Here is a 19,849-nt window from a genome sequence, read left to right as displayed (position 1 = left end):
TCTGTTCACCATACACATTGCTTGAGAAAGGATGATGTATTGAATCAAAATGTCACCACATGATCAGAATAAAATCTATTACGCCTGATCTCTGGACTTGGAGTGCTGCCTCTTCTGGAGAAGTATGCAGGAACAGGTGGGATCTTACAAGACTTTGTACCCCTGCATGTTAGCAGTGCGGCTCCAGTTTCCCAATATATGCCGTCTACATTTATAATGGAATAATGGGAAATAAATCTACACAAATTATACACAAGGAAATTTAATGATCCAAGTCCTGGATATTTTAAATGTTCAACTTTTAATGGAAATATACATTTATACGTAAAAATATATACATTAACCACACACGACATGACCAGGTTTGAAATTAAAGGAAAAATGATCTCAACATTTACACGGATGCCTGCAGCAGAGAAAACTGGATGGTGTCTATTCACCTCAATGGTCAAGAGCTTGTGAAGATAAAGCCTTCTGCATGCGAGATGATACACCTACATAACCCTCCCAGAGTATCAGACCCCATCCAACGTTTCTGCTTCAAGTGAAGAAGGCAGTTTTCCAAAATACATTTATATAATTGAAAACAACAACCGAGCTGGGGATATATTACAGCCAGTTGTCACAATAGCAGCATTAGAAGAACCTATCCTCAGAGGGGTTTTACACTGGTCTATCTCTAGGACAGCACATCAATGTATTGGTGCAGGTCTAAAACCAATCAGCAATTCACATGAACTGCAGTTCCAGGCACAGCCACACTTGTATGGATGTCACTGTGCTTGGTACTTCAGTGAAGGGGCCATGGTAGTCCAGAGAGTGGCACTTAGTTCTGCTTATATACCAAAGATGGCCCATTAGTTAAAAAATCACAAAATATCCATTAAGGAGGCAGTCCCATAAACAATATTCAGGGACATTTATCAATGCATTTATGCTAGAAACTGAAGTAATAGAAAAGTGAAAAATTATGGCACGCGCCATTTGTACAAAATTGTGAGTTTGAGCAATCTCTGTCGCTCACCAAAAAAAATAATGGGCAAAGCCTAACAGAATGGGTAAAGACGCACATGGCCTGACAAATGTACTAGAATTGGTACTTGGCATATATTCGTATTTCAGGCGCAGGCATGTGATGCATCTAATTTAAGATATGCATCTCTTAATAGTTCAGGCGCATCTTATGCCAGTTTCCCTTTTATTAAGACTAGTGTACAGAATGCAGGTAATAAATCTCCCCCCAATATGTCTGTAAGATAGATTATAAATGTATAATTCCTGGGGATCTGGCTGCTTTACCGAAAGAAACATGAAGTTTAAAGACCCATGTTTGAGAAAAGCATTACTGAGCATATGTGACCGCTGCTCCAGTCACAGATTTTTACCCCTATAAGCAGTTAATAGACATTTGCTTTGGCTCCTTTTGGACCCCCATTTGCACACGTTTGAGGAGGGTCCCAGCACTTGAAACACCCCCTCAATCATACATTTATCATCTATTCTGTGAATAGGTAACGTGCTGGCAATGTAAGAACCAGTTTTAGGTTATACAAGGAGGCAGGTAGGAGAGGCTCCTGAGGAAGGTTATACAGTCCATTCTAGTTTTGGGCCTTCTGCAGTCTTGACCAGCACCTTTGCACCATGGCCTCTGAATACATTTCAGGCACACTGTGTTGCACCAAGTTCAGCAAGTCCTTTTGAAGCAATTAGCTTTGGATTTGTTGCCACACTTTTGGTTGTGTTATGAGTCTTGTAAATACCAATTAGCCTGTCCGCAATCTCAAACATGTTGTTACGCAATGATATTATTATGAACTGGGCGTTTTTAGTTTGTTCCTGAAAAGAAAAGAAAATTAATTAAAACATGGATAATTAGCACTTTCTATTCAGGATACACCACTGGCATTTCAGTCTCAGTTCTGACGTGGAACTCATTACACTGGCAAATAATTTAGAAAATTGTGCAGAAAAAATATAGGTGTCAGTCTAATTGCCTCCACCACAGTGTTCATAAATTACAAAAAGATACTTACATAAATGTAGAATGCAACTATGGACACATTTTTGAAGTCTAGAGCTGCATCTATCTCATCCATGAAGTACAATGGTGTTGGCTTATAGTGGTGAAGCGCAAATACCAAAGCTAATGAACTCAGGGTCTTTTCCCCACCTGAAAGATTAAATATCTTCTTCCAACTCTTCTTAGGAGGTCTCACACTGTAAAAATAATAATGAGCAGTGATCCATTACTCAGAAATAGACCATTATACCAGTAGTTACTTAAACACGACAGAACGCTTGTAGCACCACAAATGGAGACCTGCCTGTATTTTTACCTATCTGCTGAGCATCAGTAATAGAGAAACAACCTGGACAGGTTTTCATGCAGTTGGAAGGAAACAACAGGTTGTAATATTAAAGGACATAAGACATTAAAGGGGTACTCCAGTACCTTGAAAAACTATCCTGGCCAGCAGCAAAAACTGACATGTGACAGATGTGGAGGACATGACAAAGGCGAGCAGGAAAACAGTATGGACAAGTGACACCAGGAAGAAGGATCACAGCCAATAGTCATCTCTCCCACCATGTAAGCACTAAGGACCTCAGGAAAGAAAAACTGTTATTTACTCCCTTACTTATCAATGACAGAATATGTACTCTTCAATTGTTACATCTGAGTAGGGGCGTTGCAATAGCTTACAAAGATTAGCAGTGGCACTTCTTATTCTCCCTGCTTTATATCAGGTCAATTTTGACTCAAAAATGTATTCACACATGAATCATGGATATTTTCACCATTCATTTGTGGTGAATATGTGATATGTTTATGCAGACATAATCTGTGCACATCCTAAACGCTCACGTGTAGAAGGTTACATGTCTAATGCTGCCCATACTCATTAGATGGCCGTCTGCCGAACGATGCTATAGCCCACAGCCATCTCAGCCAACTCTCCCATACACTGGAGCGCTCGCTTGGCCGAGTGTTCTCCATGAGAAAGTGAACAACTGACATCTCAGGGAGAACAATGCCATTCTGAAATCAGACATGTGTGATCGCCATCTCTCCCAACCATTAATTGGTCAGTGCCTCCATACTGATTAGACAGTCGGCAGAACCCCCACATATTGGCATGGTCAGCTGACATTTGTTTAATGTGTATGGGGGCTTTTAGACTCATTTGTAGGACAGTATTTTAGCCACAAACATGAATGTATGATTTTTCATAAGATGATACACTGAAAGGCCTCATTCACACATCAATATTTTTGACCAGTATTTCATTAGTATTTGGATGCCAAAACACAGAACAAGTATACATCTTTCAATTATAGTTTTTCTCTGTAAGCTCCACTCCTGGCTTTTGACGTCTAATGCAAAGTTGCATGAAGGCGCCCATAAATATGAGCTGGGTGTCATTTTCAGAAAACATATGGTCATGGTGGTATAACATGATTTATACATTTCCCATTTTAAATTTGCATTGGTCAAAGTGTACAAAGATCCTTGCCAGCAGGAGGCTTAAACACAATCAACATAACTTATTAAACTGGACAGCATCTAGAGTTGCACAGTAAAACAGTAGCTATAATTTAGGAAGGGGCATGTCACCTTTTGGCTGCAGACCACACTTCAATGCTGAAGCCTCTTTACTTGAACAGCAAAGAAATGCCTATTAAAACATAATCTGAGTCCCCCTATAGGGGGGGGTCTCCACTCTGAATGTACCTGTTCAATCCGACAAAATCATCATGCCATTACCAACTGACCTGCTTGAGTGTTGATGCAAAATTATCTAAAGTCATCGTATCCCAAATCTACATCTTCTATACGCAGGGATGTCAAACGCAAATACACAGTGGGTAAATATTAAAAACTTGGACAAAGTCGTGGGCCAACCTTGAGCTTTATTAAAAAAAACTTCTACAACTGAGGTAGTTTTTCCTTATCAATTCTAACAATGATCTTTCTTCATATGGAAACAAACTTGAGTTTTGCTTAAAAAAAGTAATCTGGAACAAGCAAATCTTAAAAGAAATCTGTCACCAGGTGTTTGCTAAAGGCAGCATAAAATAAAGGCAGAGACCTTGACTCCAGCTATGCATCACTTACTGGGCTGCTTGATATCATTTTGATAAAATCAGAGTCCAGATGGTAGGGAGTGAACATGAAATGGCAAGATTTAAATACATAGGGAAAGATGATAATGTAGAAAAAAAACAAGATGGACAATACGTGAAAGAGTAATAAAAAAAATCATTGCATAATCCAAAAAGGCCTAACGGGGGTAAGCCCCACAAGAAATGACGCCTCTCTAGCAGGTCAATAAAATTTAGCTTTTATTGTACTACAATAAAAATAGATATTTTATGGGGTAAGGAATTAAAATGACAATCCTAATTTGCCATAAATAGATTATGCACTTATATCGAATAATCTATTTATGGCAAATTAGGATTGTCATTTAATTCATTACCCCATAAACTAACTTAATGTAGTACAATAAAAGCTAGGTTTGATTAACCTCCTAGAGACGAGTCATTTCTAGTGGGGCTTTGCCCCTTTAAGACTTTCTGGGTTAGACAACATATCCTTCCCAGGTCATTGATCTCCATTTGTGGTTATTTAAAACTGTATTAAATCATGGCATCAGCACACTGGCCCAATAGCACACTTGTGGAGAAGATATAGGGTGGTAGGCGTCATGCGTGCAGAGATGTATGAGAGAGCACAGAGAGTACACGCTGATGTAGGGAGAAGAGGAGGGAACGTCCGGCTCAGGTGAATGCCGGACAGGAAGAGTCATAGCCAGGGAGCGCGTTACTATGGGGTGTGCAGTAAACAGCCTTGTAGTAACCAGGGAGCATGCCATACCGGAAATGAAGGATTTGCAGTATTGGCATGCGACGTGTACAGGTGGGCAGCTCTAGTAGATATTTGGTATTTTCTCAAATATAAAATTACACCGCGGGCCAGATTTGTCCCACGGGCCTGAGTTTGACATGTATGTTCTATAGTATAACCAGCAATATTATATAGTCCTGAGAAAATGATTTACAAACCTAAACATGATGCCTTCTGAAAATGGATCCAGGCTGTCAACAAGTTCCAGCTCGGCGTCTCCTCCTAGCGTCAGCATCTGGTAGTTCTCCTTCAGCTTATTTGTAATGATATTAAATCCAGCCATAAACTCATTAAGCCTTTGCTTACGAAGATCTTCATAAGCTCGTCTAAATCGGTCCCTCTCCTCTGTAATTTCATCAAGTTCAGCAACTCTTTGCAAATATAATTCTTCCTATTTAAAAAAATAAAAAGTTGTTATAAATATAGCTTATCATGAAAAGAAAAAATAAGAGAAGCATATGACATTTTCAAAGACAGGCATGTAAGGTTGCAACTACAAACAGTGTAACCGAGGGCCGGTTCAAACACTCTGGATTAATTAGGATTTTAAATCCACCAGCATTCATTTTCGAATGCGTGTAAAAGGGGTCAGGCGGAGTCATCTCAGAGGGACATGACTTATCTAATGGGGTTGGCATCCCAGAGGTGTATGTTCACTGAACAAAAATATTTTTTTGTGGGGGAAAGTGCAGGACATTTGCTGGCAACAATAGTAAAGGCGCAAGATGGGTCTTCACATATAAAACTAGTATCAGCAGAAGGGGAAATAATTAGACACTTCAGATATCTTGTCCACATTAAGTACATACTATAGAGAAATATACATGTTTAACTCCACAACGCAAGAGGATGATATATCTCTGTACTTAGACAGTATACAGCTCCCTAAACTATCCGTAGATTCTACAACCCCTGGCAAAAATTATGGAATCACCGGGCTCGGAGGATGTTCATTCAGTTGTTTAATGTTGTTGAAAAAAAGCAGATCACAGACATGGCACAAAACTAAAGTCATTTCAAATGGCAACTTTAGGGCTTTAAGAAACACTAAAAGAAATCAAGATAAAAAATGTGCTACTCCGTAAGGGTAATTTTTTTTCAGACCAAGCAGAGAAAAAATTATGGAATCATGAAAAACAAACTCAAAAGAACACTCCAATACATCACTAATATTTTGTTGCACCATCTCTGGCTTTAATACCAGCTTGCAGTCTCTGAGGCATGGACTTAATGAGTGACAAACAGTACTCTTCATCAATCTGGCTCCAACTTTCTCTGATTGCTGTTGCCAGATCAGCTTTGCAGGTTGGAGCCTTGTCATGGACCATCTTCTTCAACTTGCACCAAAGATTTTCAATTGGATTGAGATCCGGACTATTTGCAGGCCATGACATTGACCTTATGTGTCTTCTTTCAAGGAATGTTTTCACAGTTTTTGCTCTATGGCAGGATGCATTATCATCTTGAAAACTGATGTCATCATCCCCAAACATCCTTTCAATTGATGGGATAAGAAAACTGTCCAAAATATCAATGTAAACTTAGGCATTTATTGAAGATGTAATGACAGCCATCTCCCCAGTGCCTTTACCTGACATGCAGCCCCATATCATCAATGACTGTGGAAATTTACATGTTCTCTTCATGCAGTCATCTTTATAAATCTCATTGGAAAAGCACCAAACAAAAGTTACAGCAGATTCACGATTCATCACCGAATAGGACTTTCATCCAGTCATCCACAGTCCACGATTGCTTTTCCTTAGCCCATTGTAACCTTGTTTTTTTCAGTTTAGGTGTTAATGATTGCTTATATTTAGCTTTTCTGTATGTAAATCCCATTTCCTTTAGGCGGTTTCTTACAGTTCGGTCACAAACATTGACTCCAATTTCCTCCCATTCGTTCCTTATTTGTTTTGTTGTGCATTTCCTGTTTTGGAGACATTGCTTTAAGTTTCAGGTCTTGACGCTTTGAGGTCTTCCTTGGTCTACCAGCATGTTTGCCTTTAACAACCTTCCCATGTTGTTTGTATTTGGTCCAGATTTTAGACACAGCTGACTGTGAACAACCAACATCTTTTGCAACATTGCGTGATGATTTACCTTCTTTTAGGAGTTTGATAATCCTCTCCTTTGTTTCAATTGACATCTCTCATGTTGGAGCCATGATTCATGTCAGTCCACTTGGTGCAACAGCTCTCCAAGGTGTGATCACTCCTTTTAAGATGCAGACTAACGAGCAGATCGAATTTGACGCAGGTGTTCATTTTGGAAATGAAAATTTACAGGGTGATTCCATAATTTTTTCCTCAGAATTGAGTGATTCCATAATTTTTTCCCTCTGCTTGGTCTGAAAAAATTACCCTTACTGAGTACCACATTTTTTATCTTGATTTCTTATAGCGTTTTGTGCCATGTCTGTGATCTGTTTTTTTTCAACAACATTAAACAACTGAATGAACATCCTCTGAGCCTGGTGATTCCATAATTTTTGCCAGGGGTTGTAGTATGCTCTTGGACAGGCCATTAACATTAGAGGAGTTTGAGGAGGCAGCGAGTAAACTCCAAAAAGAAAAAGCCCCGGGGTCTAATGGTATCCCAGGAGAATTCAATAAAGATATGGGGAGATAATGTTACCAAAATTTTTGTGAGTTTTTGAGGAGGCCGCATCAGTAGGAAGATTGCCCACATTATGAATGAAGCAAATATTGTCCTAATCTTGAAACAGGGGAAAATCCCCGAGAAACCAGACTCGTATTGTCCAATTATCCCTACTCTCTGTGAATATTAAGATATTAGCCAATAGGTTAAATAAAATAACGGAAGTGATCCATGAAGATCAAACAGGATTTACGCTTAACAAATCTTCGGCTATCAACATTAGACAGTTGTATCTTAATATACAAATGAGTAATAAGGAACCTGGAAACAGAGCAATAATATCCCTTGACGCTGCAAAAGCTTTCAACAGCGTCAAAAACGGAATTTGGTTATAAGTTTATAAATTGGGTCAAAATTCTCTATGGATTGGCGTCTGCTAGATTGGGAATAAATGGTCGATTGTCAAGGCCATTTGAGTTGGATAGGGGTACAAGACAGGGGTGCCCGCTCTCACCTCTCCTATTTGCACTAGCAATTGAGCCGGTGGCATGTAAACAGAGATTTGAAGGACTTCATTGCTTTTAAGTGTAATAACATAATAGAAAAGGTGAAGCTGTATGCCAATTACATGCTACTGTATGTGGGCGATATAGTGTCATCTTTTGGTCCAATAATGACAGATATAAAAGGAGTTTGGTCAGAGATCAGGCCTAAAAAAATCAATTGGGATAAGTCATCTATATTACCAGTGGACCCTCTCCCACATATGGAAAAAACTGCACTAGCTCGGATACAAGTGGTGGAACAGTTCAAATATCTCGGTGTGGTAGTCGCTTCAAATATTAAAAGACTATAGAGTGTTAAACATAAACACCTTACTACATAGATTTAGATCAAAATTAAATAAGTGGTGTAAATTGCCTCCGTCAGTAATAGGTAGGGGGAACCGCATTTAAATGATTTTGATGCCACAATTGTTGTATTGGCTTCACAATTCCCCATGTTGGATCCTCCTACCATATTCCGAAAGGTGCAGTCATTGTTCAGAGAATGGATATGGTGCAAGCGAAATGCAAGGATGAAAATGGCGTCACTTCAAAGGGACAAAACTGAGGGAGGTTTGGCGATTCCAGATCCATGGATATGTTTTATAGCTTCACAAATGCAACATTTTCATGGTTGGGAAAAAAAAAGAAGGGATTTTTGGTACTCACTGTAAAATCTCTTTCTTGGAGCCTTCATTGGGGGACACAGGACCATGGGTGTATGCTGTTGTCGCTAGGAGGTTGACACTAGGCAAAAAAAGAATTAGCTTCTCCTCCGCAGTATACACCCGCCTACAGGCACCAAGCTCACCAGTTAGTGGCTAAAGCAGTAGGAGGAACATAACACAATTAACTATGCAACGCCCAACGGGGCACAACCGTGAAAACTAAATTAGATGCCCAACAGGGCCAACTGTATCTATGCTCAAAATCAGGGAGGGTACTGTGTCCCCCAATGAAGGCTCAAGAAAGATTTTACGGTGAGTACCAAAAATCCCTCTTATCGCTTCATTGGGGGACACAGGACCATGGGACGTACAAAAGCAGTCCCTAGGGTGGGAGAACAAAAGATAGCCACAGACTAGGTCTGACTGAGGGCAACCGCTGCCTGCAGAACCTTCCGTCCAAGACTGGCATCAGCCGATGAATAAGTGTGGACCTGGTAAAACCTTGAAAAGGCGTGGAGTGAAGACCATGTTGCGGCCTTACAGATCTGAGAAGCTGAAGCCTGATGGCGAACAGCCCAAGAGACCCCCACCGCCCGGGTGGAGTGAGCCCTTACCCCCGGAGGGGGAGATTTGTCCGAGACGCGATATGCCTCCAAAATGGTCGAACGTATCCAACGGGCGATGGTTGACTTGGAAGCAGGAAGACCCTTGCGACGCCCCTCGGGGATGACAAACAGGGCGTCCGAACGCCGAAGGGAAGCAGTTCTAGAAAGGTGCACACGTAAAGCTCTGACCAGATCCAGTTTGTGCAGGGATTTCTCCCGAGGGAACACTGGGGCCGGGCAAAAGGAAGGCAAAACCATGTCCTCATTGATGTGGAAAGAGGAGACCACTTTTGGCAAAAACAAGAAGGCACTGGCCTGAGCACTACCTTGTCTTGATGGAAGACCAAAAAAGGCGACTGACAAGAGAGGGCTGCGAGCTCTGCAACCCTCCTAATAGAGGTAATAGCCACCAGGAAAGCCACCATCCAGGAGAGAAACGAGGCCAAGATGTCCTGAATGGGTTCAAACGGGGGCTGTTGAAGGAAGCTCAGGACCATATTAAGGTCCCATGGATCCACCGGGGGGGGTGATAAGGCAGCGCCAGGTGAGCCAGCCCTTGTAGAAACGTCTTGGCCTGAGGACGGAAAGCCAAGTTATGTTGGAATAGAATGGACAAGGCCGAAACCTGGCCTTTGAGAGTGCTTAGAGAGTCCCGCTTCCAGGCCAGACTGAAGAAAGGCCAAAATGACCAGTAGCGAAAAGGACATGGGAGCTAGCGGATCCTTCTCGCAGTGACGAAAAAAGGCTCTCCAGGTTCTGTGGTATATGCGCGAGGTTGCGGGTTTCCTGGCACTAATTAGGGTCTGGATGACGCGGTCTGCAAAACCCGCCTTCTTCAACACTGCGGCCTCAACGGCCATGCCATTAAATTCAGAGAACGAGAACTGATGAAGAATAGGCCCCTGAGAGAGGAGGTCCGGACGGTCCAGTAGTCTCCAGGGGGAGTCGACGAGCAGGTTTACTAGATCTGCGTACCATACGCGTCTGGGCCAATCCGGGGCTACTAGAATTACTGCTACTCCTTCTGTCTTGATCTTTTTGACGACCCGAGGTAACAATGGTAGAGGGGGAAAAAGATAGGGCAGCTGGAACTGAGACCATGAAATGACTAGCGCGTCTTGAGCGATCGCAAGGGGATCGCGGGACCGGGCTACGAAGGATGGAACTTTGCGGTTTAACACAGACACCATGAGGTCGACGTCCGGCGCGCCCCACCGTAAGCAAATCTGATGGAACACCTCGGGATGGAGAGACCATTCTCCTGAGGCAAGGCCCTGCCGACTGAGGAAGTCGGCCGCCCAACTGTCGACTCCCGGAATGTGGACTGCTGAGATTGCCGGAACAGTGTTCTCGGCCCAAACTAGCACTCGTCACCTCTTTCAAGACGGACTTGCTGCACGTTCCTCCCTGACGGTTTATGTACGCCACCGCCGTGGCGTTGTCCGATTGTACGCGAACTGGGAACCCTGCAAGAATGTCCTGCCAGTGACGCAACGCCAGGTAGATTGCCCTTAACTCCAATATATTGATCGGTAGGGAGACTTTGTGCGGACTCCAACGGCCCTGCGCCGTGTGGTGGAGGAAGACTGCCCCCCAACCGATGAGGCTGGCATCGGTTGTGACCACCTGCCAGTGAAGTGGTAGGAATGACCTCCCCGGTCTGAAGGAGGAAGGGCGAGTCCACCATATTAATGACCTTCTCATGTGAAGAGGTAACCGGATGCGTCGATCTAGAGACGATGGGTTCTTGTCCCATGCCGACAGAAGGGCCAGTTGAAGAGGCTGGGTATGGAACTGGGCAAATGGCACTGCTTCCATAGCTGCCACCATTTTTCCCAAGACACTCATGCATAGGCGAAGACGGCGTGGACTTGGGTCGGAGAGAAGGTGAATCCCCCGACGGAGAGAGTTTATCTTTTCCCTCGGGAGAAGGACCTGGGCATGGGTCGTGTCGAACTGCATCCCTAGAAAGGTTAAGCACTGAGATTGGACCAGGGAGGATTTGTCTGTGTTGATCAGCCAGCCTAACAGAGAGAGCGTGTTCAGGGTGATCTGGAGACTGTGGAGACAGTCCCTGAACATGGGACCCTTGATCATCAGGTTGTCGAGGTAGGGGATAATTACAATTCCCCTGGCTCGTAGAATGGCCATGACCGTCGCCATTACCTTTGTGAAAACCCTCGGGGCGGAGGCAAGCCCGAAGGGGAGAGAAGTGAACTGGTAATGTGCGTTCTGGAAGGCAAATCGAAGGAACTTCTGATGTGGTGCGCAGATTGGCATATGAAGATACGCATCCTGAATGTCCACTGAACATAGATATTCCCCGGCCTCCATCGAGGCGATTACTGACCTGAGGGACTCCATTCTGAAGTGCCGTACGCGTACCTGTCGGTTTAGTTGTTTGAGGTCTAGGATCGGACATAGTGAGCCGTCGAACGACGAAAAGATTGGAGTAGAAACCTGAAAACCTTTCCTGGGGCAGGAGCAGAGGGTGCTGCCCTGGGTAACCTAGGGGAGCTGAGGCTCCGATAGGCAGAAGGAATGGGGGCGGGCTTAATAACTCAGCCGCTGATAAGGTCCCCGGGAGAACTGTGGGCGTGACGGAGGCGTCACATTGCTCCTCGGTCCCGATTGGCCGATTTCCGGGGGGGAAGGGGGGGCGATTTCCCTGTTAACCCTGAAGAGCTGTATCTGAAAAATAAAGAACAAACATTAATAAAACACAACAGGGTTGGATCAGTTAGGATCCAGGTCTACCTCCTACAGACACTAAGCTTAAACTGGTGAGCTTGGTGCCTGTAGGCGGGTGTATACTGCGGAGGAGGAGCAAATTCTTTTTTTGCCTAGTGTCAACAGCATACACCCATGGTCCTGTGTCCCCCAATGAAGCGATAAAGAAAAAAAGAGCGTGTGGGTAAGAATAGTAGTCTTGTCCTACAAGACAAAAAATGGGTGTCGCTAATATATGTACTGGAAGTGGGCACTAAGTACACAGATATAGAGAAACTGATCTTAGAAATTATGTACAAGGTGTGGGACAGAGGGAAGAGGCTGCTGGGGACAAATGATTACTCTAATTTTAAACCATTATGGGAAAAATCAGCAGCTGGCGGAGTTTAACAAATCGACTGGTTTCGGAGGTTGGGAATCAAGGGGAATTCAGACTTTAGATCAATTAAAAGAAAATGGAACACTTAAAAGGGGTTACGCAACCACAATTACATATCCAGAGGAAATTTTTGTGTCACTGCCCGTGGTGGCTGGGGAGGAAAGCCAAAAGGATGAGTAGGTTTGGGGTAAAGAGGAAAAAAAAAAAAAAAGCCACATGTAGCTATATTGTTTGGGCACACTAGTGGCACTTTAGCAGCAGAAATTCAAGATTCAGCCTTGGACTTCTGCTGCCAAGGATCCCCTTATAAATACACATTCAAGCTGACCCAGACAAACACATTAACTTCCCAAAAATGTGTATGAGCGCTCTCACAAGTTACACAGCTGTCTGTCACTCACCTGCAACTCGACCCTTTAGAAGCCACAGTTACACTGGCTGCAGTGTCTAAGGCCTCGCTCACACGAGCGAATAAAGCGGACAAATGCAATCCGATAAAAAATTGCATTGCACTTGGCCCAATGTCATACTATGGGGTAGTGCACATCTGCAATTGTCTCATGCAGATTTGGCATGCGAAAACAATTGCAGCATGCTGTGAATGGCACCAAGAAATGGATCGCACGCACCCATGCAAGTCTACGGGTACGTGTGAAACATCACTCTGTAATCAGATGTCACCCAAGAGCAGTGAGATTCCCATGGACGCCAGAAATGAATGATCGTGCGAATCATGTGAGAGGAGCGGAGCACTGACACTCGGCTCAGGCTTGCGGCACAGCAGGAGCCGAGTGTCATTAGCATATCGCATACAATGCTATACGCTAGTGTGACTCCGACCTAAGTAGTGAGAAAGGATGGGTTATGCCATCACAACATCCAAATCCCCCTTTCATGACCTCAGGTTGCCATTGGGGTGGCACAGCATCTTAAGCCCAGTTAAGGCCCCCTTTTCAGGGCCCAATAAAAAACTCTGTAGGTACAATATTCTGCAATACTTCTGTGTTGCAGTTTGGTTTTTCTTTTCATTCAAAGTAATCCTGCATTAATACGCAAGAAAAAAAATCAAAAAACATTTGACATTGCTAAATGCTAAATTTAGCTAATTTGACAATGCTAAACATCGAATATGTCAAGACACTGCATTACTTACCATGCACTTATTTTATCAGATATCAATATAAGAACTTCTGTTTTTCAGGCTCCATAAGTTTCATTTCTTTATAAAGGCAAGATTAAATGGGCAAATGTACCCAAAAATTATACTAAAGAAAAACTAAAAGGCATTTTACTTTTTTTTTTTTTTTATCCAATAGGCCCCTTTAAAACAAAGAAATGCAGTTTGACTTTTCCTTATGTATCTTTAAACAGGTCTATAACAGGTTTCACAAGAGGATTGTGAACCATTTTCTCAGAAATCAATTTCCAGTTGTCATTTCACCAACAGGTTTAGTTAAAAAGGGACAGTTACCATCCGTTATAGAGACTCAATATACTCCTGTACCATATATGTCATAGCCATCATGGATTTTAGCTAGGATTTCAACTAGAGCTTATTTAGTCACAAACCAAAATTTGATGCAAAGAAAACAGGAAAATTGTAATACCTTCTTTTTATATTCCGCAATAGCGCCAAGATTTGGTTTAATCTCATCACTCTTTGCTTCCAACAGTGCTATTTGATTATTTATATGATGAAGATCCTTCAATGCTTCTAGCTCTTCTTGTGTTAGAACAGGAAGAACTTCTTCTTGATTGTCTTCTATTTTATGTAGTGAAAGTTTCGAAATCTGATAAAAAAAAAAAAAAAAAATTCTAATATTATCGTGAACAATACATTTACCTCAAGTTACCACAATTATAGCCACCCTACCTCTTTCTGCCAGTGTTTTATTTTGGACTGATGTTCTGCCATATGACCGTCTATTTGCTCAATTTTCAGCCGGATGTTAAGTGCTTCCTTTTGAAGGACATGTTCTTTATCTTGGATGGCTTTAATTTCTTGCAGCAAATCATTGTGTTTTTCTTGGACCTCACCAAGTGAACCCTAGTCAAAGAAGGTAAAACAAAAAAATAGAATAAGTGTGCAGTGGAAAGTTCTGTGTCTAGTTGCAAGACAAATTTCAGTGTGCTTTACTGTGATACACATTAATGATCAGTCAGCTCTTGTTACATGTCTTTTTTTTAATTTTTTTTAAAACAATCAAACTTTTTCCACAAAAACAACCTTTTAGCCCCAAATTTTTATTTTCACAATGGTAAGAAGAGAAAAATGGAACCCCAAAACTGTTGTGCAATTTCTCCTGAGTAAGCGGATACCCCATATGTGGGAGAAAAAAAAAAAACACTGTTTGGGCGCACGGCAGGGTTCAGAAGGGAAGGAGCACTGTGTGACTTTTTGAACGCAAAATTGGCGGGAATAGAGAGCGTATGTCATGTTGTGTTTGGAGAGCCCCTGATGCGCCTAAACAGTGCAAACCCCCCACAAGTGACCCCGTTTTGGAAACTACACCCCTCAAGGATTTTATCAAGGGGTATAGTGAACTTTTTGAACCTAGAGGTACGACACAGAAATTGAGAACATTAGGTCATCATATTGAATAAGTTGTCATTAGTCTTGAGGGCAAGTGCTCGCTACTAGTTTGCATCTGGTACTCAGGTATGCACCATGTATCACGGGTGCTCAAGTGACATGCTCGAGTCCCCGCCCCGCATGTTTCATGGTTGTTAGACACTCAAAAAAAAAAACAAAAACAACATGCGGGGATCGCTCGTGCATGGCAAGCAATCCCCGAGTGTTTTTTTGGCTGTATAACAGCCGCGAAACATATGGGGCGGAGACTCGAGCATGTCACTCAAGCAACCGCAATACTCTATGCATACCCGAGCACTTGATGCAAAACTCAAGTAGCGAGTACTTGCGCTCAACACTAGTCGCCATATCATCATTTTTTTTTTTTTCCTTTACTTTTGAAAAAATCCCAACCCTACCATAACCCCAACCCTAGAGTTTATTTCTTACACCATTCCTCGTGGTATAAGTGATTAGATGACTTTATTCTTCGGGTCGGTGCGATTACAGCAATACCAGATTCGTATGGGGTTTTTATGTTTGGCAACTGTCACACTAAAAGACGATTTTTTTGTTGTTGCAAAGACTAGTTTTTAAATAATTTTTCCATATTTCGTTCGACAGTCATGTAAGGGCTTGTTTTTTGCAGTACAAGATGACGTTTTTAAATCAGGGCTGTGGAGTTGATAAGCCAAACCTCCGGCTCCTCAATTTCCATGACACAGACTCCGACTCCCTCATACATGGCTCATGTTTAAGTGATAAATTTACTGTAGCACAGATTCATCTCAGCTAAAAGTCTAGACCCTTAGATCAGGAATAGGACAGACATTTATAGGACATTTCATAACTTTCCCAAACTCTTATGAAAAAATATTCCCCACAAACGGCATTGAACTACTGTACCCAATATAAATGTGGTACCGCTGTAAACGTACTGACCCGAAGAATAAAGCTACCTTATCAATTTTACCACATGCGGAACAGAATAATAATAATAAAAAAAACAATTCCTGAATTGTTGGTTTTTGTTTATTCTGCCTCCCAAAAATCGGAATAGAAAGAAATCAAAAAATGTCACGTGCCTGAAAATGTCACCAATAACAACGTCAACTCATCCCGCAAAAAACAAGCCGTCAAATGACTGTCTGCCAAAATCTGGAAAAATTATAGCTCTCAAAATATGGCGATGCAAAAACTAGATTTTACAAAAAATGCGTCTTTTAGTGTGTGACAGCTGTCAGTCATAAAAACCCCATATGATTCTGGTATCGCTGTAGTCTCACCGACCCGAAGAATAAGGTCGTCTAATCACTTATACTGCATGAGGAACGGTGTAAAAAATAAACTCTCAGGTTAGGGTTGTGCTACGGTTAGGGTTGTGCTACGGTTAGGGCTGTGCTACGGTTAGGGCTGTGCTACGGTTAGGGCTGTGCTACGGTTAGGGCTGTGCTACGGTTAGGGCTGTGCTACGGTTAGGGCTGTGCTACGGTTAGGGCTGTGCTACGGTTAGGGCTGTGCTACGGTTAGGGCTGTGCTACGGTTAGGGCTGGGGTTGTGATGGGGTTGTGATTTTTTTCAAAAGTAAGGAAAAAAGATGACGATATGGCGACTAGTGTTGAGCAAGTGCTCGCTACTCGAGTTTGCATCGGGTGTTCTGGCATGCATTGAGTATCGTGGGTATTTGAGTAACATGCTCGAGTCTCCGCCCCATATGCTTCACGGCCCAAAAAACTTTGCGGGGATTGCCTGCCATGCACGAGCGATCCCCGCATGTTTTTTTTTTGGGTGTCTAATAACCGTGAAACATCCGGGCGGGGACTCGAGCACGCGCAGTACATGATGCATACCTGAGTACCCGATGCAAACTCAAGTAACGAGCACTTGCGCTCAAGACTAATGACAACTTATTCAATATGATGACCTAATGTTATCAAATTCTGTGTCGTACCTCTGGGTTCAAAATGTTCACTATACACCTTAATAAAATCCTTGAGGGGTATAGTTTCCAAAATGGGGTCACTTGTGGGGGAGCTCCACTGTTTAGGCACATCAGGGGCTTTCCAAACGCGACATGGTGTCCGCTAACAAATTGAATGGAAAATCGGCTCAAATTGTTAGCGGACGCCATGTTGCGTTTGGAGAGCCCCTGTGTACCCAAACATTGGAGCTCCCCCACAAGTGACCCCATTTTGGAAACTAGACCCCCCAAGGCACCTATCTAGATGCATAGTGAGCACTTGGAACCTTTAGGTGCTTCACAAATTGATTAGTAAAAATGGAAAAGTATTTTTTTTTCACTTTTTACGAATCAATTTGTGAAGCACCTGGGGGTTCCAAGTTCTCACTATGCATCTAGAAAGGTGCCTTGGGGGGTCTAGTTTCCAAAATGGGGTCACTTGTGGGGGAGCTCCAATGTTTGGGCACACAGGGGCTCTCCAAACGCAACATGGCGTCCGCTAATTATTCAAGCAAATTTTACAATCAAAAAGTCAAATGGCGCTCCTTCCCTTCCGAACCCTGCCGTGCGCCCAAACAGTGTTTTTTCCCCAAATATTGGGTATCTGCGTGCCCAGGGGAAATTGCACAACAAATTTTGGGGTCCATTTTTTCTTGTTACCCCTGTGAAAATAAAAAAAATTGGGTCTAAAGTAACATTTTTGTGAAAAAAGTTAAATGTTCATTTTTTTCTTCCACATTCCAAAAATTCCTGTGAAGCACCTGAAGGGTTAATAAAGTTCTTGAATGTGGTTTTGAGCACCTTGAGGGGTGCAGTTTTTAGAATGGTGTCAGTTTTGGGTATTTTCTGTCATAAAGACCTCTCAAAGTGACTTCAAATGTGATGTGGTTTTGTAAATTTTGTTGGAAAAATGAGAAATAGCTGGTCAACTTTTAACCCTTATAGCTCCCTAACAAAAAAAAATTTTGGTTCCAAAATTGTGCTGATGTAAAGTAGATATGTGGGAAATTTATTTATTAACTCTTTTGTGTGACATATCTCTCTGATTTAAGGGCATAAAAATTCAAATTTTGAAAATTGCAAAATTTTCGCCAAATTTCCGTTTTTATTTCACAAATAAACGCAAGTGATAGCAAAGAAATTTTACCACAATCATGAAGTACAATATGTCACGAAAAAACAATCTCATAATCAGGGGGATCCGTTGAAGCGTTCCAGAGTAATTACCTCATAAAGTGACAGTGGTCAGAATTGTAAAAATTGGCCTGGTCATTAACGTGCAAACCACCCTCGGGGGTTAAGGGGTTAAAAAAAAAATTACAATTTTTTTTTTTGCACTTTTAAACTTTGTCCCACTATGGGACTTTCATTTTTTGCAGGTTGATCCCTTGCATAGCATAAGGATGTAGCAGCATCTCTGTGCTATACAGGGTGTCAGCCCCTGCAGACACAAATTAGATAAATCGTACACTGCGCATGATCCATCTAACTTCCTGGTGCCCCGGATGTTGTCATGACGACATCGGGTCTCCATGGCAATGATCGGGACCCCATGCTCACAGCACAGGGTCTCCGATCCAAGGTAAGAGGGGCGCTCTGACCTCTGCCTGTCTTGGAAATGCTGCGATCGACTTTGATCGCAGCATTTAAGGGGTTAATGTGCAGAGAGCGGTGCGGGACCGCTCCTGGCACATAGTACCAGGTGTCAGCTATCAAAATCAGCTGACGCCTGGCAGTGATTGTGCCCGCACAGCCTCAGTGCGGGCACAATTGCCAGGGCGTAATAATACGTACCTGGGCATTAAGTGCCAGGGAGCAGGTACGTATTATTACGCCCTGCGTCAGAAAGAGGTTAATGTGCCAATTACGACAATTCTAATACCAAATCATATTCATTGAGGCTATAGTGAACAAAGCTGTTATATGTGCCATTATCATAAGGTACTTTTGCTTATAAAGTACATAATGCAAAGAATGGGTGTGTGCCAGGTCCACTGGGAGGGTCACAAGTAGGTGTGTGGGGGCATTTTGTCTGGTTAACTTTTGCTTTTTTTCAATGTGGTTTCTTACTTCCACCTTAATGAAGAGCTTGTTCTGCCCATCGTCTTTGGAAGCCTAAAGCGAAAAAAAACAAAAACAAACAAAACTCTGCTGGGGGAGGTCAAGGATCGTTCCACCTGGGCAGTGGGAGCTCCATGGACTTCTCAGCACCAGGCATTGACCTTGAAGCTTTGTAAGGCTACTACTTATTCCTCCGTTCATACTTTCTCAAAATTCTACAAGGATGACACCACCTCCGTGGATGTTAGTGTGGGCAGAAAGGTGCCGGAAGTGGTAGTCACTTGGGTTACCTCCTGAGGGATTTGCTATACATAAAAGACTGCTTTGGGATGGACCATGGTTTCCAGTGTCTCTCAATGAGGCATCTGAGAAAAAAAAAAGGATTTTTCAATTTGCCGTAAAATCCATTTTCGTAGCCTTTATTGGGGGACACTGCACCCACCATCTTGGTCATGTTGCCTCGTTGGGCATGTGCATTAATACACATTCTGCTTCTCCTACTAACAGAATAACTTGATTGCCAGTAGGCATGTGTAGCCTGTTGAGGAGCTGACTTTTAAGGTTGTAATTTTTAGTGTCAGCAGCGTTCACACCCCTGGTTTTCTCTGTCCCAACCAATGATGTCCACGAGAAAGGGTTTTTAACAGTAAGTCCAAAAATCATCTTTCCTTGTAGCCATTTTAAAAATTGCATTAAAAATACAAACACTGAACTAGACCTAAGTTAAGTTTTAAAAAAATATACAACATTAGAATGAGAGGAAAGAGGGACAACGCCACATAGTTGCTCTTTATTTATTTGCTCTCTAGACTTCTGAGA

At 42.5% G+C, this 19,849-nt stretch overlaps 1 protein-coding gene across 1 annotated transcript in view; it reads right to left on the bottom strand.

Moving 5' to 3' along the window:
• Positions 1 to 282: 282 nt before the first annotated feature.
• The window catches only part of SMC4 (structural maintenance of chromosomes 4), a 74,434-nt gene continuing 54,867 nt past the window's right edge, over positions 283 to 19,849 (bottom strand). Inside the window, exons 20-24 of the mRNA XM_073674805.1 lie at positions 14,311 to 14,484; positions 14,045 to 14,227; positions 5,068 to 5,300; positions 2,034 to 2,217; positions 283 to 1,836 (exon numbers count right to left, since the gene is read on the bottom strand). Coding sequence (XP_073530906.1) covers positions 1,660 to 1,836; positions 2,034 to 2,217; positions 5,068 to 5,300; positions 14,045 to 14,227; positions 14,311 to 14,484 — 951 coding nt within the window. The 3' untranslated portion in view covers positions 283 to 1,659. The remainder of the gene's footprint in view (positions 1,837 to 2,033; positions 2,218 to 5,067; positions 5,301 to 14,044; positions 14,228 to 14,310; positions 14,485 to 19,849) is intronic.

Source organism: Phyllobates terribilis, unplaced genomic scaffold (genome assembly GCF_046119375.1).
Source record: "Phyllobates terribilis strain yellow unplaced genomic scaffold, ASM4611937v1 Scaffold_3__8_contigs__length_932513732, whole genome shotgun sequence".
NCBI classification, from domain to species: domain Eukaryota; kingdom Metazoa; phylum Chordata; class Amphibia; order Anura; family Dendrobatidae; genus Phyllobates; species Phyllobates terribilis.
Note: the sequence above shows the minus strand (reverse complement) of the source record. Positions and strands in the feature narration are given on the sequence as shown.